The sequence below is a fragment of the Cervus elaphus genome, chromosome 9 (genome assembly GCF_910594005.1).
Source record: "Cervus elaphus chromosome 9, mCerEla1.1, whole genome shotgun sequence".
NCBI classification, from domain to species: Eukaryota; Metazoa; Chordata; class Mammalia; order Artiodactyla; family Cervidae; genus Cervus; species Cervus elaphus.
In genome coordinates, this window is record NC_057823.1 from 24,504,735 (window position 1) to 24,530,042 (window position 25,308).

The 25,308-nt window shown below is 38.9% G+C and overlaps 1 protein-coding gene across 1 annotated transcript in view; it reads right to left on the reverse strand.

Annotated features, from left to right (window-relative positions):
• Window positions 1-23,071: 23,071 nt before the first annotated feature.
• The window catches only part of SLC22A4 (solute carrier family 22 member 4), a 40,960-nt gene continuing 38,723 nt past the window's right edge, over window positions 23,072-25,308 (reverse strand). Inside the window, exon 10 of the mRNA XM_043912151.1 lies at window positions 23,072-23,824. Within this exon, the coding sequence (XP_043768086.1) occupies window positions 23,749-23,824 (76 nt within the window). The 3' untranslated portion in view covers window positions 23,072-23,748. The remainder of the gene's footprint in view (window positions 23,825-25,308) is intronic.

The window sequence follows — 25,308 nt, forward strand, 5'->3', positions numbered from 1 at the left end:
ATAAGTAGCTACATTTGTAATTTAAAGTTTTCTAGTAGTCATATTAATTAAGTTACCAGATCTAGCAGGTAAAAGTGTAGGACACCAAGTTAAAATTTGAATTTCTTATATACAAGAAAATTTTTTTTGACCAAACCATAAATCCTGTGGAATCTCAGTTCCAGATCAGGGGATTGAACCTCTAGCTATGGCAGTGAAAGCTGGAAATCCTAAGCTTTGGACCACTAGAGAACTCGCAAACAATGAATAATTTTATACTAATAAAATGTGCACAGGGACATATGAAATTCAAATGTGTACAGCAAACCTACATAATAAAGTCAAAAGAAATGGGTGAAATTAACTTTAATAACATATTTATTATTCCAATATACCCATAACATTTCATAGTGTAATCAATATAGAAATTATTGTAATAGTTTACATTTTTACATAAGATCTTATATTTTTATAATTTTCATACTAAATCATAAGAATCTAGTGTGTAAAAAAAAAAAAAGAATCTAGTGTGTGATTTTATAGCACATTTCAGTTTGGATTAGCCAAACTTTTAAGAGCTCAGTAGCCACATATAGCTTATGGGCTATTTTATTGGACAGCACTGTTCTAAGGCTTTAAGAATTAGGGTTGTTAAATTTAACATTGGGGCATTTTCCTTTTTGTAATAATAGTGGCTTAGTGATAGAGAACTAAACTTTCACTTTTAAATATAACCTGTTGGATAAACCAATTGTGATGGATTCTACATTGAAAATAAAAAAAGAGGAGAAGCTATCCTTGCCAGGATGTTTTACACAAAGAAACATTTCCATAAAATGCAAGGATTTTTAAAAAATTAGGCTCAAATTCTTTATACAGGTTTTAATCTTACTAAACAGGTCTTGCTTGTTTACACCGACTGTAACCTACTACTCTTTCTGCCTCCTGAAGATGCTTGGCGAGGATTAAATGTACTTAATCCTTTCTAGCATCTTATCTCAAGTAACAGTCCTTTGCTGGAACTAACAGAAAGGAAAACGATGCTTCTTGAACATAAACTTTTTTTTATTAACTTTCAGAATTGTTTTATTTTTTTTATTTTTTATTTTTTTTCAGAATTGTTTTAATATTGCAAAATAAATGAAAGCTTCTATGAGAAAAATGCTGACCTGTGTCCAGACCAAAGGAGGTGAAAAAGCCTTATTTTAAGAAATAATCAGTTGAGCATCAGAAAACAGACCTGAAAGGGTTTAGAAACAATTCAATAGGCTACTAAAGAGGTTGCAGATCTTGAAAAGAAAACAAACCATTTCTCGTGTATGGCTTATCCAAATGCACAAAGCCAAGAGCAACTCAGGGCCTTCCAGTTCTTGGTGGGGCAGGGATTCATCTCTGAATGTTATTATTATTTGAATTGCATCTTTTCAAAAGAGATTGAACTCAGAATCTGAATCAGTTACCTGAGTCCCTTTAACCCTTAAGATTCTGAATTAGGATGTTCTTACTTTATGAATAAAAAAATAAAACTGATTTTTATGGTAGATAGCAAATTCAGGATTAGGACCCTATATTAAATGGATTAAAATGTTAGCAGATGTGGTAGTTGGTCTCCAGGATAATACACAATGATCGTTGTGTCCTGTGTTATTACAAAACAAAAATGAAAACGGAGTCAGTATTGCTAAGAGAGCTTTATAAATTGAGTCAGAGGCCATTAAAGAAGTGTGATTTATGAATGTCTTAATCTGAGTGGAATCTGACCTTTTGGCCTGATGAAGTCATCCAAAACACCTACCAGAAACTCAAGCTATTCTTGGGGACCCTTCAGTTCAGTTCTGTCAGTCAGTTGTGTCCAACTCTTTGTGACCCCATGGACTGCAGCATGCCAGGCTTCCCTGTCCATCGCCAACACCTGAAGCTTGCTCAAACTCATGTCTGTTGGGTCAGTGCTGCCATCTTATCCTCTGTCATCCCCTTCACCTCCTACCTTCAATCTTTCCCAGCATCAGGGTCTTCTCCAGTGTGTCAGTTCTTCACATCAAGTGGCCGATGTATTGGAGCTTCAGCTTCAGCTTCACCATCAGTCATGCCAATGAATATTTAGGACTGATCTTTAGGATGGACTGGTTGGATCTCCTTGAAGTCCAAGGGACTCTCAAGAGTCTTCTCCAACACCACAGTTCAAAAGCATCAATTCTTTAGCACTCAGCTTTCTTTATGGTCGAACTCTCACATCCACACGTGACTACTGGAAAAAACATAGCTTTGACTATTCAGACATTTGTTGGCAAAATAATGTCTCTGCTTTTTAATATGCTGTCTAGGTTGGTCATAACTTTTCTTTCAAGGAGCAAGCGTCTTTTAATTTCATGGCTGCAGTCACCATCTGCAGTGATTTTGGAGTCCCCCAAAATAAAGTCTCACACTGTTTCCATTGGTTCCCCACCTATTTGCCAAGAAGTGATGAGACTGGATGTCATGATATTGGTTTTCTGAATGTTGAGTTTTAAGCCAACTTTTTCACTCTCTTCTTTCACTTTCATCAAGAGGCTCTTTAGTTCTTCTTCTCTTTCTGCCATAAGGGTGTATCATCTGCATATCTGAGGTTATGGATATTTCTCCTAGCAATCTTGATTCCAGCTTGTGCTTCATCCAGCCTAGCATTTCCCATGATGTACTGTGCATATAAGTTAAGTAAACAGGGTGACAACATACAGCCTTGATGTACTCCTTTCCCAATGTGGAACCAGTCTGTTGTTCCATGTCCCGTTTTAACTGTTGCTTTGTAACCTGCATACAGATTTCTCAGGAGGCAGGTAAGATGGTCTGGTATTCCCACCTCTTTCAGAATTTTCCACAGTTTGTTGTGATCCACGCAGTCAAAGGTTTTGGTGTAATCAATAAAGCAAAAGTAGATGTTTTTCTGGAATTCTGTTGCTTTTTCGATGATCCAATGGATGTTGGCAATTTGATCTCTGGTTCCTCTGCATTTTCTAAACCCAGCTTGAACATCTGGAAATTCACCGTTCATGTACTGTTGAAGCCTGGCTTGGAGGATTTTGAGCATTACTTTGCTAGCGTGTGAGATGAATGCAATTGTGCAGTAGTTTGAGCATTCTTTGGCATTACCTTTCTTTGGGGTTGAAATGAAAACTGACCTTTTCCAGTCCTATGGCCACTGCTGAGTTTTCCAAATTTGCAGGCATATTGAGTGCGGCACTTTCACAGCATCATCTTTTAGAATTTGAAATAGCTCAACTGGAATTCCATCACCTCCACTAGCTTTGTTTGTAGTGATGCTTCCTAAGGCCCACCTGACTTTGCATTCCAGGACATCTGGCTCTAGGTGAGTGATCACACCACCATGGTTATCTGTGTCATGAAGATCTTTTTTGTATAGTTCTTCTGTGTATTCTTGCCACCTCTTCTTAATATCTTCTGCTTCTGTTAGGTCCATACCATTTCTGTCCTTTATTGAACCCATCTTTGCATGAAATGTTCCCTTGGTATCTCTAATTTTCTTGAAGAGAGCTCTAGTCTTTCCCATTTTATTGTTTTCCTCTATTTCTTTGCATTGATCACCAAGGAAGGCTTTCTTATCTCTCCGTGCTATTCTTTGGAACTCTGCTTTCAAATGGGTACATCTTTCCTTTTCTCCTTTGCCTTTAACTTTTCTTTTCTCAGCTATTTGTAAGGCCTCCTCAGACATCCATTTTGCTATTTTGCGTTTCTTTTTCTTGGGGATGGTCTTGATCACTGTCTCCTGTACAATGTCATGAACCTCTGTCCATAGTTCTAGGCAGTCTGTTTATCAGATCTAATCCCTTGAATCTATTTCTCACTTCCACTGTATAATCGTAAGGGATTTGATTTAGGTCATACCTGAATGGTCTAGTGGTTTTCCCTACTTTCTTCAATTTAAGTCTGAATTTGGCAATAAGGAGTTCATGATCTGAGTCACAGTCAGCTCTCAGACTCTTTTTTGCTGACTGTATAGAGCTTTTCCATCTTGGGCTGTAAAGAATATACTCAGTCCGATTTCGGTATTGACCATCTGGTGATGTCCATGTGTAGAGTCTTTTCTTCTGTTGTTGGAAGAGGGTGTTTGCTATGACCAGTGTGTGCTTTTGGCAAAACTCTGTTAGTCTTTGCCCTGCTTCATTTTGGACTCCAGGGCCAAATTTGCCTGTTCCTCCAGGTATCTGTTGGCTTCCTACTTTTGCATTCCAGTCCCCTATAATGAAAAGGACATCTTTTTTGGGTGTTAGTTCTAGAAGGTCTTGTAGGTCTTCATAGAACCATTCAACCTCAGCTTCTTCAGCATTACTGGTTGGGGCATAAATTTGGATTACTGTGATATTGAATGGTTTGCCTTGGAAATGGACAGAGATCATTCTGTCATTTTTGAGATTGCACCCAAGTACTGCATTTTGGACTCTTATTGACTGTGAGGGCTACTCCATTTCTCCTAAGGGATTCTTGCCCACAGTAGTAGATATAATGGTCATCTGAGTTAAATTCACCCATTCCAGTCCACTTTAGTTCACTGATTCCTAAAATGTCTAAGTTCACTCTTGCCGTCTCCTGTTTGACCACTTGGAATTTGCCTTGATTCATGGATACATACCTTGATACATGCAATTTACCTAACCTTCCAGGTTCCTATGCAATATTGTTCTTTACAGCATTGGACTTTACTTCCATCACCAGACACATCCACAACTAGGTGTTGTTTTTGCTTTGGCTCCGTCTCTTCATTCTTTCTGGAGTTATTTCTCCACTCTTCTCCAGTAGCATATTGGGCACCTACCGACCTGGGGAGTTCATCTTTCAGTGTCATATCTTTTTGCCTTTTCATACTATTCATGGGGTTCTCAAGGCAAGAATACTGAAGTAGTTTGCCATTCCCTTCTCCAGTGGACCACACCATGAGAGTCAGAACTCTCCACCATGACCCGTCCATCTTGGGTGTCCCTACATGGCATGGCTCATAGTTTCATTGAATTAGACAAGGTTGTGGTCCATGTGATCAGTTTGGGACCCTTACTCTGATTTAACTTGTAATAGTCTCTCTACTTTTCAGACTCCTACCCTAAAACAGCTCATGATTCCTTAAGGGCAATTGTTTTCTGACTTGCATCAGAGTCAGTTACACCTCTTGCCAGGCAACTTTTAACAACTTCCATGCCTTTTTATCTTTATAAGCCCGTGGCTCTTTCTCTCCCATGGAACACTCCTTCAGGGTTAACCCTAATCTGTGTCTCCTGAATTGTAATTCTTAAGACCCAGGTAAACTATGTTCTTATTTACAGCCTCCTGTGATTTTGTTGTTGTTGTTGACAGTATTCATATTCTTGTGTAGGCTTCCCCCACTTAGTACCAGGATTGGTCTTTGTGACCAAGAGCATATAGCACACGTGATATTTCATCACTTCAGTGATTACATTTTAAAGTGACCTCCCTCCTAGATACCACCCCCACCGTTTTCTCTGTCTGTCTTTTTCTTTGGGAGAAGCAAGGTGTCTGCCATGTTGTAGACAGCCCTCTGACTGTTCCAGGTGATGGCAAAGAATGAAGACTCCTGCCAACAGGCAATGAGGAACCAAGGCGCTCTGACCTGATATGAGTGAGCTTGTGAGGGGCGACTTCAGCATCAGTTGAATCTTTAGATGACTGCAGCCCTAACCAATAGCTTGACTGCAACCTCATGAGAAACTGTGAGCTAGCACCACCCAGCTAAGGTAGCTCCCAGATTCCTGAGCCTCATCAACTATAAGAGATAAAAGTTCATTGTCTTAAGTTGCTAAATTTTGAGGTACTTGTTATGCAGCAATATATAACTAATACATAGATTATTGAACAATATGTTGACTTAAAATACAGAAGAATAAACATCTGTAACTCCTTGATTTGTTTTACCTTCTAAACATCAGAATAGAATTTTACAGATAAGCTTTATAATTTATTTCCCTGATAAGAGGTAACGTAGTGTATTGGTTAAAAGTATAACCTCTGAATAAAGATCAGCAGTCAACTGCTGACTCCTTCAAGTCTTAGCTTAGCAAGTTTTTAAAACTTTCCAAGCCTCAGGTTCCCAGATGCTAGTGCTTAACTTAGCGCAGTGCTTAACTCAGCGCCTAGGGTCCATTAAGTGTGAAATAAATATTAGCTATAACTAATGGTTTTATTTTGATTACTGACTTTAAAAAAAAAACACCTTTGGATGTGTCTGTGGGTTGCGTGGGATGAAGCAGTCAGTACCTACTTGGCCGAGGAAGAGGAAAGCTCTAAAGAACTCCTTTGAGAAAAAAAAGAGTAGAGGGTCCAGGCTTAGAGGAATAATAGAGCTTCTCCATCAGAATAGAGGAGAATGCAGAAGGTCTGTCTAGCCTCTTCAGGTGATCCCCTAGACTGTGTATGGATTTTATAGAAAGGGGACCTTGCGTAAAATTTAAAATAGCTATCTTTCGCCCAAGATCTCTGTGAGACATTGTTTGCCTTGGCCTCAAAACACCAGAGTATGACTCAAGAGTGAAGGAACAGGACTCTATCCACATCACCAGACAACATCCCAAGTGGCATGTCATCACCCACGGATATCAGCACTTTGGGCACAGTAGAGCAGCTGCAGCTGAGCTCGGCATGCATGACTTCAGTTGTCAGTGGGTACGCAGCGCTTTTGTGCTGTTATCCAGGTGTCTACTACAGACTCATCTCAGGGAAAAAAAAAGAGAAGTCTATGTTCATGAGCCCAACTGTGGTTGGAGATTGGAGTTGCTCAAACAGAGGGGCCAGAGAAATCACATTTGTGCTAGACTGTTTTGTCCTGGACAGATAGGTAGCTAATCATGAAGAGAATGGGCCTTGAAACATTCTGCAGACTAAAAAATTATATAATCAAATACTTTGAACAGTTTTCAGAGGACTTATCAGATATCCAGACTTTTCCTTTGAATGAGTGTAATTTCTAATACAAAAACCCACAATCTAGCTTCAAGAGACACATAAGAGTTTAAAAATTTCATATAATACTCACTGCCACAAAAGTGGGGGTAGAAATATAAACTTGTTCCTTTCAGGTACACCTACAGAGAATGAGATGTGAAATAGGTTGCTTGCATTTTAAAGGCTAGTTAGCACATTCTAGAACAGATGGAAGAGACTTCGGTGACAGCTAACATTAGAAATACAAATTTACCACCAAAGGATTTTATGAGCATCTGTGACATAGAAGGAAAATTGGATTGTTAATGTTATTTACTTCTTCATTCATTCAGCAAATTAGGTTATATGCCCAACCTTGTTCTGGAATTGAGAAAGACACTGTTCTCAGAGAGCTCAGATGGTGAGATAATTGGAGGATGGTGAAACCAACCGTAAACTTGTGAAAATAAGTATAAGTGTCAAATAGTGGTTAAGTGCCAAGTAGAGATAAAAGAGCATAAGGGTGTAAAGAGTGACAGTCAGTGGGTGGCTACTTTAAACTGAATGGTGAGTGAATATTTTTCTGAGAAGGTGATATCTGAGCTGAGACGCAGGGGTGAGAAGGAGTCTATCATGTGAGGAACTGGAAGACAGTGTCCCAAGCAGAGGAACAAGTGCAAAGGCACTTAGGGTGTTTGAGCAACAGAGGGAAGGTCAACATTACTGGAACATAGTGATCAAAGTGAGTAGTGATGGAACATAAGATCAGAGACATTGGCAAGAGGCCAGACCATCTAGTGCTTTGTAGACAATGTCAAGGAGTTTGAATTTTATACTTGGTGCAATGAGAAACCACCAGAGTATTTTTAAGCAGAGAAAGGATAAGGCGTGGTTTCTATCCTCAAAAGAGTACTCTGGCTGCTCTGTGGAGAACTGACCGTAGAGGACAAGAATGAAAACAGATCGACTGGTTAGGAAACTTCTGGAGCATCACAGGCGAGAGTGGTATGTGTGGAAGAGATAAGTGGATGAATTCAGAATACAATTTGGAAGCAAAAGGTAACATGACTTACTAACTATTGGATATGGGCATGAGAGAAGGAATTAAAATGACTCCTGGTTTTGGGCTTAAGTAACCTGGTGCCAGTTTTTGGAATGAGGAAATTGGGTGGGGTGGGGGATTTGGGAAATCAAGAATTTTGCTTTAATTAAAAATTTTATTGTGATAAAATACACATAATGTAAAATTTATCATCGTAACTCTAAGTGTACAGTTTAGTGGCATTAAGTATGTTCATGATGTTTTACAACCATCACCAGCTCTTTGCATCTTGCAGAATTGAAACTGTGTCCATTAAGCAGTAACTGCCCATTTGCCACCCTCCTCAGCCCCTAGCAACCACCTTTCTACTTTCTGTCTCTGTGAATTTGACCATTCTATGTACCTCATTTACATGGAATCATGCAGTATTTGTCCTTTGTGACTGCTCATTTCAGTAAGCATAATGTCCTCAAGGTTCATCTGTGCTAAAGCATGTGTCAGAATTGTCTTCCTTTTTAAGACTGAATAATAGTCCATTGTTTGTATGATATTCTACAGTTTGTTTTTCCATTCATCTGTCAGTGGACACTTGGGTTGCTTCCATCTTTTGGCTATTGTGTATAGTGTGAATATAGGTGTATAAATATCTCTTCAAGTCCTTGCTTTCAATTCTCTGAGTATATATCCAGAATGGAGTTTCTGGATTATATGGTAACTCTATTTTTAATTTTTGGAGGAACTGCCATACTGTTTTCCATAGGGACTGCACCATTTTACATTTCCATCAACAGGGCAACAAGATCCTCCTTGACACTTGTTACTTTCCCCTTGTTTAAAAAATAGTAGCTATTCTATTAATAACAAGGTACAAAGTGATATTTCATTGTGATTTGTGATGATCAGTGATGTTGAGCGTCAATTCATGTGCTTATTGGTCATTTGTGTGTTTTTTTTGAAGAAATGTCTATCCAAATTCTGTGCCAGTTTTAACTGGGTGATTTTTTTGTTGTTGTGATGTAGGAGTTCTTTTTATGTTCTATGTATTAACCCCTTATAAGATGTATAGTTCCCAAATATTTCCTCCCATTCCATGGGTTGCCTTTTTACTCTGTTGATTAGATCCCTTTATGTTAAGGAGTTTTAAGTTTTGATGGAGTTGAATTTTATCTATATTTTCTTTTGTTGCCTGAGCAAAAAGAGTTTTATTTTAAATATAAAAGTAAACTAATATTTAAATATAAAGTTTGGAGATAGTTGGACATACAAGTCTGAAGATCATAGGAGAGGTCTGAATGAGATACAGAGTTATCCATGTATGGGTGGTATTTATAACCATGGGTCTGCATGAGACCAACCAGAAGAGAAGATACATAGGAACACATAGGTCTCCTAATAGGATACAGTCATACTGAAGTAAGATTTCATAGGAAAATATCAGAAGGTTTTGACTGAGTTAAATTTGAGTAATATGAGTTATTGAAGATCTTAATCTTCTGAGCTAGATGCCTGGTTATAAATTAGAAACTCCTGGAAAAGTATCAACCTTCTTTGCTATTGTATTATTACAATAATAATACTAACAATAGCCCAAGACATAATTTAGTCCTCACAGTGGCTGCTTAAGATATTCTTATTGTCCCCACGTTACAGAGAAAGAAACCAAAGTGAGTAATTCACCTAGTTATTATAGTTAGTAAGTGGCAGGGCCAAATTAAAACTCTGGTTGGTCTACCTCAAGCCTACACTATTAATTATTAATCTCATTATTATGAAAAATGGAATCTATCCCCCGGCCTTTACCAACTGACTGCATTCAGTCTCCTTAGGTTTCATATCACCATAGTCAAGTCTTTGCTGGTGGTGAATGGTCCAGGAAAGGTGGAAACAATCCTGACACCTTTAGTTAGGCTGATCTGCAGCACTTTGAACACTCTGGATCTTAAAACTGTGCCAGGTTCTCATACACCAAAAAGAAAAGAAAAAGACTGACGGACACAGCACACAAGAAACAACAGAAGTTGTCACATTTTTATTCCCTTTCATCTTCTATTTAGATATTATGGTCCTTTGCTTCAAAAGTGCTTCCCTGATAGCTCAGTTGGTAAAGAATCTGCCTACAATGCAGGAGACCCTGGTTCCATTCCTGGGTTGGGAAGATCCCCTGGAGAAGGGAAAGGCTACCCACTCCAGTATTCTTGGGCTTCACTTGTGGTTCAGCTGGTTAAGAATCCGCCTGCAATGCGGGAGACCTGGGTTTGATCCCTTGGTTGGGAGGATCCCCTGGAGAAGGGAACGGCTATCCACTCCAGTATTCTAGCCTAGAGAATTCCTTGGACTGTATAGTCCATGGGGTCACAAAGAGTCGGACACGACGGAGCGACTTTCACTCTCACTCACTTTGCTTCAATCTCAGTTCCTCCGTTGTCTTGTCATTCTGCTCACCTGTACTGCAAAACCCCCAATCCAGTCCTTTGTGCATTTCATTCCTGGGACGGTAGAGAAGATCACACAACTATGTGAATTGGTGTCTCTACAAATTTACCTTTTCAATCACAGGTGGACTTGTGCCCCACTTGTCATTCTCCCAACCCACGTGTTCCTCCAGTCCATCAGTGATCCCCCTTCCCTTCTGTATCTTGATTCAGGAGCAGATTGAGAGTGAAGAGTAAAATGGTTTTGATTTATCTTGGGCTTAGATTTTGCAAAATGGGTAAACAGAATGATTCGGGTAGCAGTGTGAGTGTAATGAAGGGATCATGAGGTATAAACTGGAAGGGAGAGGAAGGGATGTCAAGGTCAGAGCTAAACAGTTGTGAAGAAAATAAAAGGTCCTGGAATGAGGTGGAGTTGTTGTGACTGATGATGGGGCCCAGGGTGTGTCCCTGTCAGGGAGGGATTATAGGACTGTAAAGTCAAGTTATTATGAGGATGTGGTGTAGGATTACTCATTACCTGAGCACAAAAGTCAATACCTCAGGTTGGATTCCAGACAACCCACAGAATGTGGATAAGTAACTGGCACATTGTTGGTAACAGCAAACAGAAGGGCAGAGCGCAAACCTTGAAGGAAACATTTTATATATGTGAAGGTGAGGGAGTTGTGGTGGAGAACAAGGGAAGTCCTGAGATCTTACCTGGCTCTGAAGTTCACAGGAGGTAGAAAAGAAAGAGCCTCCATTTAAAAGACAGGAGCACGAGGCAGCGGAGTGCCCAGGGGAAGCTGGAGCTCTGTCAGGGCGAGGGTGTGGAGAGAGCAACCAGGGATTTTCTTGATGGAGGAAAGCTGCCTATCCACAGTGGAGCAGGGCTTCAGAGGACAGAGTAGCAGGGAAGGAAACAGTGGGAGTGGGAGACGGCAGGCTACGCAGGGGCAGGGAGCACAGAGGGGAGCCAGAATGAGAGTATTCAACAAAAGGGATTAAATTTGCAGTGCTGGAGAGAGACAGTTTCAAGGTTCTAAAAGTCAGGTTTCAGACATTTCTGTTCTAACTCAGAGACACTGAGTGATGGGTCAGATCCTCGTAACTTTTTATGACCCATTCATCAGTCTCTCTCTCTCTTTTTTTTTTATCAGTCTCTTAAACATGACCTCATGAAAAGGTAATTTACCTCAGCAGAGCGAGTTTGACTTGATCTGAATCAGGGTAGAGGCGACTGCTGCTCAAGCAGAGTGAGAGGAGAGAGAAAAATGCCAAGTTGGGATGGGAGAAAATGACTTTGACCTGGGTTTCAACTCCACAGTGCTCAGGTCCAGGTTGGGGCACCGACCTAGTTACTGAGGCCAAAGGGAAGGAGCTTATGATCTGGCTAGACTGTGTCCATGAGAGTTCCAGTTTTATATTCTTTATGTTTTTCGTCTTTGCTCCCCAGTACTTTATAATCATATAGAAATTAAAAAAGAAAAGTTTCTATTAATACTCAATAAAATGAAAGTAAAAAATAAAAAATTTAATTTTTTAACTTCTATATGATTATAAAAATATGTTATTTGTAAACAATTATAAAGTATGGAAGACTGCAGAAAAGAAACTAAAATAGAAGTCATCTATAATACCCCATCAAAACATACCTACTGTTAATACCTTGAGATATTTCCTTCAAGTTATTTTTTTCATGTTTTTTAAACATAGTTTATTCATCCATGAATTCATTAATTGGTCAGTACTACTGTATACATTTAAAAATACTTGCACTATATCACAAATATTGTATCATGTTATTAAAAATAATTCTTAAACACTATTTTTAAAGGCTGAATAACATTCTTTCATAAAAACACACCATTATTGATTTAACTATTTCCATACTGAGTTTTTAAAATTGTAATTAAAAAATTTAAATTTACCATCTTACCTATTTTTTTGAGTACAGCTCTGTAGTATTAAATATATTTACATTGTTGTGCACAGATCTCTAGAACTTTTTCATCTTGCAAAACCAAAAGGTACCAAGCACTAATTCCTCCTCATCTCTTTTTCTCTTTCCCCCTGACTTGGTAACTGTCTTTCTAATTTCTATGATTTTGACTGTTTTAGATACTTCCTATGAGTGGAATCATACAGAATTTGTCCTTTTTTGACTGGTTTATTTCACTCAAGGATATGCTAGTATCCTTGAGGTTCATCTGTTTTTAAGGCTTTATAACATTCCATTGTATATGTAAGCCACGTTATCTTTATCCACTCATTTGTAGATGGACATTTGGGCTGCTTCCAGCTCTTTGCTATTATGAATAATGCTGTGATGAACATGGGTGTGCAAAACAGCTCTTTGAGATCCTGCTTTGAATCATTTTAGATATATATCCAGAATTGGGATTGATAGATGATACGATAATTCTATTTTTTAATTTTTTGAGGAACCTCTATACTCTGTGTGTTACGGAAAATTTCTGTTTTCCATAATGGCTGTACCATCTTACATTCTCACCAGTGGTGCACAAGGATTCCACTTTCTCCACATCCTTACCCATATGTGTCTTCTGTTCTGTTGTTAACGGCTATACTAATGAGTATGAGGTAGTATCTCATTATGGTTTTGATTTCCATGTGCATTTCTTTAATGATGAAAACAATAGAATGGGAAAGACTAGAGATCTCTTCAAGAAAATTGGAGATACCAACATTTCATGCAAAGATGGGCTCAATAAAGGACAGAGATAGTATGGATCTAACAGAAACAGAAGATATTAAGAAGAGGTGGCAAGAATATACAGAAGAACTGTACAAAAGGGATTTTAACAACCCAGATGATCACGATGGTGTGATCACTCACCTAGAGCCAGACGTCCTGGAATGTGAAGTCAAGTGGGCCTTAGGAAGCATCACTACAAACAAAGCTAGTGGAGGTGATGGAATTCCAGTTGAGCCATTTCAAATCCTCAAAGATGATGCTGTGAAAGTGCTGTACTCAATATGCCTGCAAATTTGGAAAACTTAGCAGTGGCCACAGGACTGGAAAAGGTCAGTTTCCATTCCAATTCCTAAGAAAGGCAATGCCAAAGAATGCTCAAACTACTGCACAATTGCACTCATCTCACACGCTAGCAAAGTAATGCTCAAAATTCTCCAAGCCAGGCTTCAACAATACATGAACTGTGAACTTCCAGATGTTCAAACTGGTTTTAGAAAAGGCAGAGGAACCAAAGATCAAATTGCCAACATTTGTCGGATCATCGAAAAAGCAAGAGAGTTCCAGAAAAACATCTATTTCTGCTTTATTGACTATGCCAAAGCCTTTGACTGTGTAGATCACAACAAACTGTGGAAAATTCTGAAAGAGATGGGAATACCAGATTACATGACCTGCCTGTTGAGAAATCTGTATGCAGGTCAGGAAGCAACAGTTAGAACTGGAAATGAAACAACAGACTGGTTCCAAATAGGAAAAGGAGTACATCAAGGCTGTATATTGTCACCCTGCTTATTTAACTAATATGCAGAGTACATCATGAGAAACGCTGGGCTGGAAGAAGCACAAGCTGGAATCAAGATTGCCGGGAGAAATATCAATAACCTCAGATATGCAGATGACACCACCCTTATGGCAGAAAGTGAAGAAGAACTAAAGAGCCTCTTGATGAAAGTGAAACAGGAGAGTGAAAAAGTTGGCTTAAAGCTCAACATTCAGAAAACTAAGATCATGGCATCTGGTCCCATCACTTCATGGGAAATAGATGGGGAGACAGTGAAAACAGTGTCAGCCTTTAGTTTTGGGGGCTCCAAAATCACTGCAGATGGTGACTGCAGCCATGAAATTAAAAGATGCTTACTCCTTGGAAAGAAAGTTATGACCAACCTAGATAGCATATGAAAAAGCAAAGACATTACTTTGCAAACAAAGGTCCATCTAGTCAAGGCTATGGTTTTTCCAGTGGTCATGTATAGATGTGAGAGCTGGACTGTGAAGAAAGCTGAGCGCTGAAGAATTGATGCTTTTGAACTGTGGTGTTGGAAAAGACTCTTGAGAGTCCCTTGGACTGCAAGGAGATCCAACCAGTCCATCCTAAAGGAGATCAGTCCTGAGGGTTCATTGGAGGGACTGATGCTGAAGCTGAAACTCCAATACTTTGGCCACCTGATGTGAAGAACTGACTCATTGGAAAAGATCCTGATGCTGGGAAAGATTGAAGGCAGGAGGAGAAGGGGATGACAGAGGATGAGATGGTTGGATGGCATCACCGTCTTGATGGACATGAGTTTGAGTAAACTCTGGGAGTTGGTGATGGACAGGAAGGCATGGCGTGCTGCAGTCCATGGGGGTCGCAAAAGTCAGACACAACTGAGTGACTGAACTGAACTGAATGATGAGTGATGTTGAGCATCATTTCTTACAAATGCCTGCCATTTTCATATCTTCTTTGGAGAACTGTCAGTTCAATTCCTTTGCTCATTTTAATATCAGGTTATTTGCTTTTTTGTTGTTGAGTTGTATGAGTTCTTTTTGTATTCTAAGTATTAAACCTTCAGCAGATATATGATTTGTAAATATTTGCCCTCATTTTCCAGGTTGTCTTTTTGTTCTGGTGTTTCCTTTGACACTCAGAAGTTTTAAATTATGATGTAATCCCGTTTGTCTGTTTTTGCTTTTGTTGCCAGTGCTTTAATGTCATAGCCAAGAAATCATTGCCAAATTCAAAGTCTTGAAGCTTTTCTTCTCAGAGTTGATAGTTTTAGGTCTTACAGTTAAGTCTGTTTTGAGCTCATTTTTATATATGGTGTAAGGTATGGGTCCAATTTCATTGTTTTGCACATGAATGTACAGTTTTCAAAAAAAATATGTTGACGGGACTGTCCTTTTACCATTGTGTAGTCTTGGCATGCTTGTGAAAATCATTTGGCTATATGTGCAAGAGTTTGTTTCTGGTATCTCTACTCTGTTCCATTGGTTCATATATCTTGCTTTATGCCAGTATCAAACTATCTTGATTGCTGTTGCTCTTTAGTATTACTTTTGAAACTGGGAAGTGAGAGGCCTTCAATTCTTTTCTTCTTTTTCAAAATTGTTTTGGCTCTTCAGAGTTCCTTAAGATTCCATATGAATTTTAGGATGATTCTTTTTCCTACTTCTTAAAAAATGCCATTGGGATTATGATAAAGATGACATTGAATATGTAGGTCAGTTTAGTTAGTATGGACATTTCACTGATATCTGAGACTTCCAATCTATAAGCATAGCATGTCTTTCCATCTGTTTCTAACTTCTTTTAGCAGTGTTTCATGTTTCCAGTGTACAAGTCTTTTACCTCCTTTGCTAGGCCATGTTGTTGCTATTTAGTCACTAAATCGTGTCTGACACTTTTGCAACCCCATGAACTGTAGCCTGCCAGGTTCCTCTGTCCATAGGATTTCCCAGGCAAGAATACCGGCGTGGGTTGCCGTTTCCTCCTTCAGGGGATCTTCCCAACCCAGGGATTGAATCTGCATCTCCCACATTGGCAGGCCAATTCTTTACCACTGAGCCACCAGGGAAGTCCCTTGTTAGGTCATACTTAATTTTTTAAGATTGCAAATAATGCTTTGATAAACATGTATGTTCATAAATATTTCATGTATCTCTGATTATTTCTTAGCTGTTGAGTTACTATATTAAAAAAAAAGGTATTTTAAGACTCTCGATACACTTTGCCATTTTCTTTCTAGAAAAAATAAACCAGTTTTACATTTCCACCAGAAGAGTATGAAAGTGTATCTCATCATACTCAATACTGACACAGTCATTGTGTAATCTTTGTTAAAGTGTTACATGGAAAATGGAATCACATTGTTACTTCACTTGTGAAGCAGGAACACCTTTTTTTTTTTTTTGGTTGTAAGACATATGAAATCTTAGTTCCCTAATCAGGGATTGAACCTGGCCCCTCGGCAGTGAAAGGTCAGAGTCCTAACCACAAGACCACTGGACCAGGGGGGAATTCCCAAGGACACTTTTTTGTGTGTGTCTGTGTGTATTTATTGGCCAGCCAATGTTTTCTTGTTTGAAAATTAATAATTTCTTTTACTCATTTAACTATAATAATGATAACAGTAACACATGCATTCATTTTTTTTCAACAAACATTTATTGAGCACTACTATGTGCTAAGCACTATTTTAATTGCTAATGAGACAAACGTATGCCTCTGGGATGTAAGTTCCATGAGAAAAGAGAAGAATGCAGTGAAGAAGAAGTAAATAGTTAGGATGTCAGGGAGTGATATGGAGAAACATGAAGCAGGAACAGGTAAGGTTAGGATGAAGAGAGAACAGGCTACAATTTTAAATAGGGTCTTCAAGGAAGGGTTACTTAGGCAGGTGACATTTGAGCAAAGACATAAAGGAAATAGGGACCCAACCACGTAGATACCCGGGAAAAGCATTCCTAAGAAAAGGGAACATGCAGAAGCACATGTTATAAACAACAAGGTCCTACTGTAAAGCACAGGAAACTATAATCAATATCCTGTGATAAACCATAATGGAAAAGAACATGAAAAAGAGTGTGTATACATATATATATGTGTATATATATATATATATATATATGTATATATATATATGTATATACACACACACACACAACTGAGTCACTTTGTTGTATAGCAGAAATTAAACATAAAAACATTGTAAATTAACTATATTTCAATAAAATGAAGAAGCATGTTCAGAGGAGAACAAGGCCTGAGTAACCTGAAGAGACAGCAAAGGAGAGAGTAATAGGAGATGAAGTCAGGGAGCTAAAGGGTGGGGACACACGGAGGAGGGTCCTAAAATTTGGGTGATCACATACACTTTATTATCCAAGTTGGGACATTTTTAGAGTGAAAGGTGGGAGGTATTAGTAGGTATTGTGAAGCGTGTGAAAGTGCTAATCTCTCAGTCGTGTCCGACTCTTCGCAACCCCACAGGCTGTAGCCCACCAGGCTCCTCTGTCCATGGGATCTTCCAGGTAAGAACACTGTAGTGGGTTGCCATTTCCTTCTCCAGGGGATCTTCCTGACCCAGGGATCAAACCTGGGTCTCCTGCATTGCAGGCAGATTCTTTACTGTCTGAGCCATCAGGGAGGTCCATTAATAGGTATTACACTGGGTCTATAGATAGAAGCTGCAAGTGTCCTGGGAAAACTGGGACATGGGATCATCCTACTTATAGACTACTATAAAGACTTTAGCTTTTAAGAACTCTGACTGAGATGGAAAGCTATAGAAAGATTTTGAGCAGTAACATGATATGATCTCATTTAGATAACTCATATTGCTATGCTGAGAACAGACTGAAGGAAAGCAGGAGCAGGATTAAGGAGGGGGGACCAGTTAGGAAGCTAACAGAATTAAATTCCAGGTCTTAAAACTCCACATTCAAAAAGCTAAGATCATGGCATCCGGTCCCATCACTTCACGGCAAATAGATGGGAAAAAATGAGAATAGTGAGAGTCTTTATTTTCTTGGGGCTCCAGAATCATGGCAGATGGTGACTGCAGTCATGAAGTTAAAAGATGCTTGCTTTTTGGAAGAAAAGCTATGACAAACCTAGACAGCATATTAATTAGTAGAGACATTACTTTGCCAACAAAGGTCTGAATCATTAAAGCTATGGTTTTTCCAGTGGTCATGTATAGATGTGAGAGTTGGACCATAAAGAAAGCTGAGTGCCGAAGAACTGATGCTTTTGAACTGTGGTGTTGGAGAAGACTCCTGAGAGTCCCTTGGACTGCAAGGAGATCAAATCAATCAATCCTAAAGGAAATCAGTCCTGAATATTCATTGGAATGACTTGATGCTGAAGCTGAAGCTCCAATATTTTGGCCACCTGATGTGAAGAACTGACTCATTGGAAAGGACCCTGATGCTGGGAAAGACTGAAGGCAGGAGAAGAAGCAGATGGCGTCATTCGGATGGCATCACTGACTGGATGGACATGAGACTCCCGAGCAAGCTCTGGGAGTTGGTAAAAGACAGGGAAGTCTGGCGTGCTGCAGTCCACGGGGTTGCAGAGAGACAGACACAACTGAGCGACTAAACTGGACTGAACTGTGTAGGGAGTTCTGACCATAATAATAATTAGGCAAGAAGAAGAAATAAAAAGTAACCAAATTGAGAAGAATAAAATGAAGCTACAGTAATGAAAACACTGTGGTACTGGCAGAAAGACAGATATATAGACCAATGAAACAGAATAGGAAAAGCAGATTTGGGATGGAAGTGGGGGAGAGTAAGAGTACAAAGTAAACTGAGGTGTGTTAAGTTTAAGATTCCCATTAGACATCTGTGAGGATAGTGAATTGGTGTGTGAGCCTGAAGTTAAGCTCTCTCTGTATTTGGTGGTTGTTAATGTAGAAGTGGTATTTAAAATTGTAAGTTTTTTTTTTTTTTTTAGAAGAGGAAGAAGACCAAAGACTAAGTTCTGGGCACTCTAATGGTTAGCAATAGAGGAGATGAGAAAGGGCCAGTGAAGGAAATGGTGAAGGAACAGTCAACAAAGCAAGAGGAAAACCAAGCAAATGTGATATCCGGAAAACATTTCAAGGGAAGAGAAATCAGTTTGTCTGATCCCTTGAGAGGGGTGGTAAGATGAGGACTATGAATTGACCTTTCAGTTCAGAAACATATAGGCCATTGGGGACCTTGAAGTTTGCTCTGGTGAAGAGGTGGGGGCTAAAATTGTAGTGGGCTCAAGAGAAAACTGGAAGGAAAAACTTGGAAGTAGCAAATATAGAGCTAACTATATCTATCGAGAAGTTATGCTGTAAAGGGATAGGGAGAGACGGGGCAGTAGTTGAAGGCAGAAGTGGGGTCAAGGGAGAGCTTTTTCAGTATTATAGAAATACTAGCATGTTTGCATGATGAATGATAAAGATCCAGTAGAGAGAGAAAAGATTGATAGATCAATCATAGGGCAGGCAGGACAATTAATTGCTGGAGCAATGTCCTTGAGTAGGTAAGGAGGGGATGGGGGCACCAAATACAGAAACACACACATACAGAGGGGGAAAGAGAGAGAGAATTCTCTGCTGGGAGCAGAGACCATTGATCTCAAATAATAGGAGAAAAGACAGAGTGTAAGGATACAAAGGCAGTTAGATTGGTAGATTAAGACGATAAGAGCTTAAGTGAAATAGGAAGAAAAGGCACAGCTGAGGGTGAGCATGGGGGAGGAGATATTAGAGTTCTGAAGACAAAGGTCATTGAGGACAGAGAATGGACCAGGGGAGCAGTGGAGCATGACTGTCAGTCAGCATTAAAGTTCCTCTTGATGACTGATGATTAATTTTAAATGAAACCAGTCAGCATGTTTTGCATCTTTTTTCCCCCCAGCGATGTCTAGCAATGCAGGTGCTGATGGACGTAGGAGGGGACTGGATTTAACCAGCATTGCAGTTTGCCTAGGAGAGTAAGGTGGACTAAGAAAGGGCAAGGAAGTTGATTATAATGATTAACTGGTGAGTACAGTGAGATGTGAGATAGAGGAAAACATCTAAGTCTGCTAGGTAGGGGGCTAAATACGTGCATTATCTCATGTGCTCCTCAGAGTCATCCCATGGAACTGCTTGGCCTCCTTCAGAGATGAAGAGGCTGAGATTTAGGAAGACTCAAGAATATCAGAGATATCAAGCGTATCTCAGAGATACTTCAGGTCCAGTTCCAGACCACCATCATATCACAATAAAGTGAGCCACATGAATCCTTTGGTTTCCCAGTGCACATAAAAATTATGTTTACACCATACCACAGTCTGTTAAGTGTGTAATAGCATGGTGTCATTAAAAAAATGTTCAAACCTTAATTTAAAAATACTTTATTGCTAAAAAATGCTAACCATCATCTGAAAATGTAAGGTTGCACAAAACTTTGTAAAAAAAAAAAAAAAGCAGTATCAGTGAAGCACAATAAAATGAGGTGTGCCTGTTTAACTTGCTCAAGGCTACCCAAGCAATAAATGACAGACCCTGCACTAGGCCCAAGAACACTGGTCTCCAAAGGTGCACTTAACCTTCCTACTATTTGCTTCAACTGGAGTATTAGCTGGTACTTTTAAATTGATGAATAAACAGAAAGGAAACTAACTTTGTCCAAAATATTTTTGTTAACATTTTTCAAATTTGTGTTAATTTTAAGATTTTGGTGTACAGAAAATTTTTAAAGTTTATAGCAAAATCTGTTTATTTTACCTTATCTTTAATTCCCTATCCATCCTGAGAGTAAACAATTACCTGTATTTTCTTTCAGCTTATTTATTACTTTTGACTCTTTAATCCAGTAAGAATTAATTTGGTATGTGTTTTATGGTAAGATCCTGTTTTTTCTCTAGTTTGTCGGTTGTCCCAGAACTAGTTTTGAATAGTTTATCTTTTTCTTGATAATTTGTAATGCACTTTATCATATGTTATAATTTTATAAACATTTGGGTCTGTTTCTGGCCTTCCTATTTATCTTTGTATTTTTAAATCTGAAGAATGTTTTACCTTACAACTCTTCTTTCCCCAAAATTTCTTAGTCTTGCCTATTATTCTTTCAGATGCCCTTTAAAATTATTTTTTGAGTTCCTAAAATATGTCACTGGAATATTAATTTTAGTGAGTTAATTTGGTAAGAATGGTAGGTAGGCCCACAGCACTCATTTTACACACAGCATGTCTCTACTCAACTCTTAATAAAATGGAATAATTTTTTCACTTAGACTTTATATGTTTGTTTAGAGATTATTTGTAGGTATTTTATGTTTTTATGACTATTAAGAATGGATCCTATTTTTTTCTAGTGTATTTTCTAGCTGATTATTTCTAGTACATAAAAAGTTGCTGATTTTGGAAAATTTCTTATATGCCTCCACTTAAGCTGAAACTCCTAAATATTAGAACTTTTAGTTAATTCTCTTGGACTTTAAAAATAAAATAGAATATGATTATAGAATCCTTGTAATATTGATAATTTTGCCTATTTTATAATAGCTTTATTTTTAATCTATATTTTATACTATGACTATAGTTACTAAAGCCCAAAAATGTTGAAAAGGTGCTAAAACACATATCCATAAAATTACTGTTAATGGGATGCTTCCAATATTTCACTCTAACATACAGTGTAATATTGGCTGTCAGTCTGAGACTGATATTCATTAGCCAGTTCAGGTCATTGCCTTGTAGGCCTAATTTTAAAAGTTGTTTTTAAAAATCAGGAATACATCTATTTGGGCATGTATTGATCTATTTGGGCTTTGAACTACCAAAGAGATACTGCATTTGTGTACTCATTGCTTTTTTATGAATAGATTTTTAAAAGTCATGTTTTTACAATTATAAACTATAATAATAAAGTACCCATATAATATGCATATAATAACTGCAGTAAAAGGCAATGATCATATCCTTAGTTTTTACATTAACAAAAAAAAGCTTTAAGTGCATTTTATACTTCAGTGTTTAAAAATTTAAATGTAAAAAAAAAAAAAATTTAAATGTCTATGTTTCAAACAACATTTTCACCAAGCTAGCATTACAAAGTATTTTAATTGAAAGGAATATCATCAAATGCCTGTTCTGTGCAAGAAAGCACTACAGTAAGGATAAAAAGATAAGCAAGGCGAGGCGCCTGGCCTCCCAGAGGCTTATGGACACGTGGAGTAGGAGAAGGGTGTGGGCAACTAGACAAGAACCCAACAGAGGCAAGGTATAAAAACAAGTACCAGAAGAGCACAGAGGAGTGAACAGTCAATGCCGGTGGGAAGGAAGTTGAAGGAGCATTTCCTGGAAGGCAGCAGGACCGGCTCTTTGCATGACAGGCAGCTAGTATCCAGCAGGGTAGGTAGAAAGGTGATCCAGACAGGTTGCCCCAGTGGGGGAGATAAAGGTGCCGGGTAGATGAAGCTGTGTACCTGAGTCCCCAGTGAGAAAGTGTAAACTCTCTCAAGAATTCTAGTGGGTTCTAAGGTAACACTCAGAGGTGGGATCAGTGTGTCCGTAGGGGTATAAATATGTTAGAAGTACGGCAATATAAAGAAACACTGCTGAGATAATCTGAAAAGCTCAAGATAAGGGTCTTGAAGCAATAAGGATTGTTTGCCAAGATGTTTCATCAAAGGTTCCTTTGAAAAATATTTAGATAGTAAATATTTATATTTGGGGATAATAAATTTTAGGAGATGATGCCAACGAGAAGCATATTAAAAACCAGTGGCTGCCGGTACTAGTGGCACACCAATGCGCTGGTGGTGTTAAAGGGTCAGTAGCTTGTCCCTTGCTGCTCCGAGAGGAGCTGCTCCTGGTGAGAGTATGGGCCCCAGGTCTTCGGGAGGAACTGTTTGCTATGTTATCATCTCAGCATGCCTCAAATGTGGTGAGATGCAGAGCTGACATTTATCTTCTGAGCTTATGTTAATACATTATCCCATCGGCGGCTTTTACCTTGCTCATTCCTGGAACTGAGATTCTGCTATTGCTGACCAGATGCACCCGTGGTTAAAGAGGCTACAACTGCATATTGTATTTAGGGAGGTATATATTAAGGGAAAGAACTGGTTTAAAAGGATCTCCAGATTGTTAGCTTGGATAGTCTTCTTCTGTGGTGCTGACTTCTCTTGGCTATGGGGCACACAAACCACCTCTACCAGCCTAACTAGTTTGTGGTTTTCCTGATTTTCTTTTTACAAAAACAAAAACAAAAACAAAAACCCCTTAAGTCTTAGGGAACAGAAAGCTTAGTCAAGTGCTTACAAAGAGCACAACAAATGTGAATCATTTGATAGCCTGTGAGCCATAGCCACTGAAATTGTAGCCAGGAGTGGCCTTGTTTCCTTCTTAAATGCTGACAGGCCATAGAGCCAGGCTGTCTGATCTCTTGAGGCATTTCACTTGTAAATGCTATTAGTATCTGCCATCAATTCTTCTCAAAGCAGTGTATAAAATTTGCTGGGTAGGAATACTGGATATATTTGGTCATTTTGAATGAGCTGGTTTACTTATACACACACACAAGCCTGATAGTTTTATTAATTCGATGAATTTTTTTAAAATTTGGATAGTCTTTGTATTTGGAAGTTTAATCATTATATACGGATTTTCCAATCCTTGACCAACACGTTTTCTAAAAATCCGACAAACCTAATTCATTGAATTAATTAGGAAAAGTCTCTAGAAATGGTTTGTTTTTTAAAATAAGGAGCTTATCTTCAAGTCTGGTCCAGAGTTTGCCATATGGCAAGCATTTCTTAATAGCAAGGTCCATTTTAGTGTTTTTCCTCCTAGTCAGTCCTTTTCATCAGGAACAGCTTTAGTTTCTTCACAGGCTTACGGACGTTTTTCAATTCACCAAATAGGATGGGAATTTTATTAGAATGAAGTTATTATAACTTTGGGATTTTCTTCTTTCTCTATTGAACCTTTTGTTTTTTTCCCATATCTGAACCTGAAAATAAGATAAATGCCAAAGAAAATTAAATGGAAAAAAAATGCCAAATTGACACAGAAAAACATTTTTCTAGTCAATGAACAAGTAATTACTTTAAAAAGAACCTCATGAGTATAGCTAGCACTAGTATTCACGATTTTAGAGTTCCACTGAGGAAAGAGTAGAGTGGTAAGCATGAAGTTCTTAGTAAGTTAAAGTTGACATTGAAGTAGTTTTATCATTAGGAGAAACAACCTATCAAAACTGGGCATCTTTTGCTATATACATCCAGTCTGGATCACAATCCATTCACATATGGACTTATTTTTTATCATGGCTATGCACTAAAAACACATTATCTTATATAACGTCACAAAAGTCATATGAATTATTCCCATATAACAGATGGGAATACTGAGGTCTAGTGAAAACTAAGCAAATTGCCCAAGATTGCAGTAGATTTGGGTTTTGAAGCCAGGCAGTTTCTCTCTAGAATCTAAACTTCTCTTGGACTTCCCTGGCGGCCCAGTGGTTGAGAATCCGCCTGCCAATTCAGGGAGCATGGATTCAATCCCTGGCTGGGGAAGCTCCCAGGTGCTGCGGGGCAAATAAGTTCTAGAGCCACAACTGCTGAGCCAGCACCCTAGAGCCTGCAAGCCCCAACTACTGAAGCCTGCGTGCCTACAGCCGTGCTCTGCAACAAGAGAAACCACTACAGTGAGAAACCTGCATACCACAGCAAAGAGTAGCCATTGCTTGGCACATCTAAAGAAACCCTGCAGCAACGAAGACCCAGTGCAGACAACAATAAATAAATAGAAATAAATGAACCTTAAACTTCTACTACCGTACCACTGATCTTTTAAATGTTTGCCAGTCTGTGTTGTCATAGAAAGATACTTGATTTTTGTCCATAGTTTCTGAATAGAGCTCCTAAATCCCTTGTAATTTTCTGAGAGACAAGGATAACAGGAGTGTCTTACCTCTTATTCTAATGAGGTGACTCTTGGTGAGTCCCTAGATAGCTTCACGATGGAGGCTGGTTTCCAGAAAGACCGAGCCTTGACTAGAAGCCTGGAACTTTCAGCCCACCCTCCAGCCCCCAGAGAAGGGAGAAGGGCTGAGGTTAATTCAATACTGATCATGCCTGTGTGGTGAAAAAACCTCCATAAAATCTCCTAAACATTTACTGGGGTCTGGAGAGCTTCTGAATTGGCAAACACATCCATGTGCCGGGATGGTGATGCTCCCCAACTCCACAGGACAGAGACTCCTGTGCTCTGGACCCTTCTGGACCTCACGTTTTCCCCTAGCTGTTCATTTGTGTTGTTTATAACAAACGGGTAATAGTAAGTAAAATGTTTTCCTGAGTTCTGTGCATCATTCTAGCAAATTCCTGAATGTGAGGAGGGGGGTTGTGGAAACACCAGACTTTGTAGTCAAGTTGGACGTGTTGCAGCTCAGGGCAGGCTGCCCCCAAACATGCCACAGTGGCATATTGA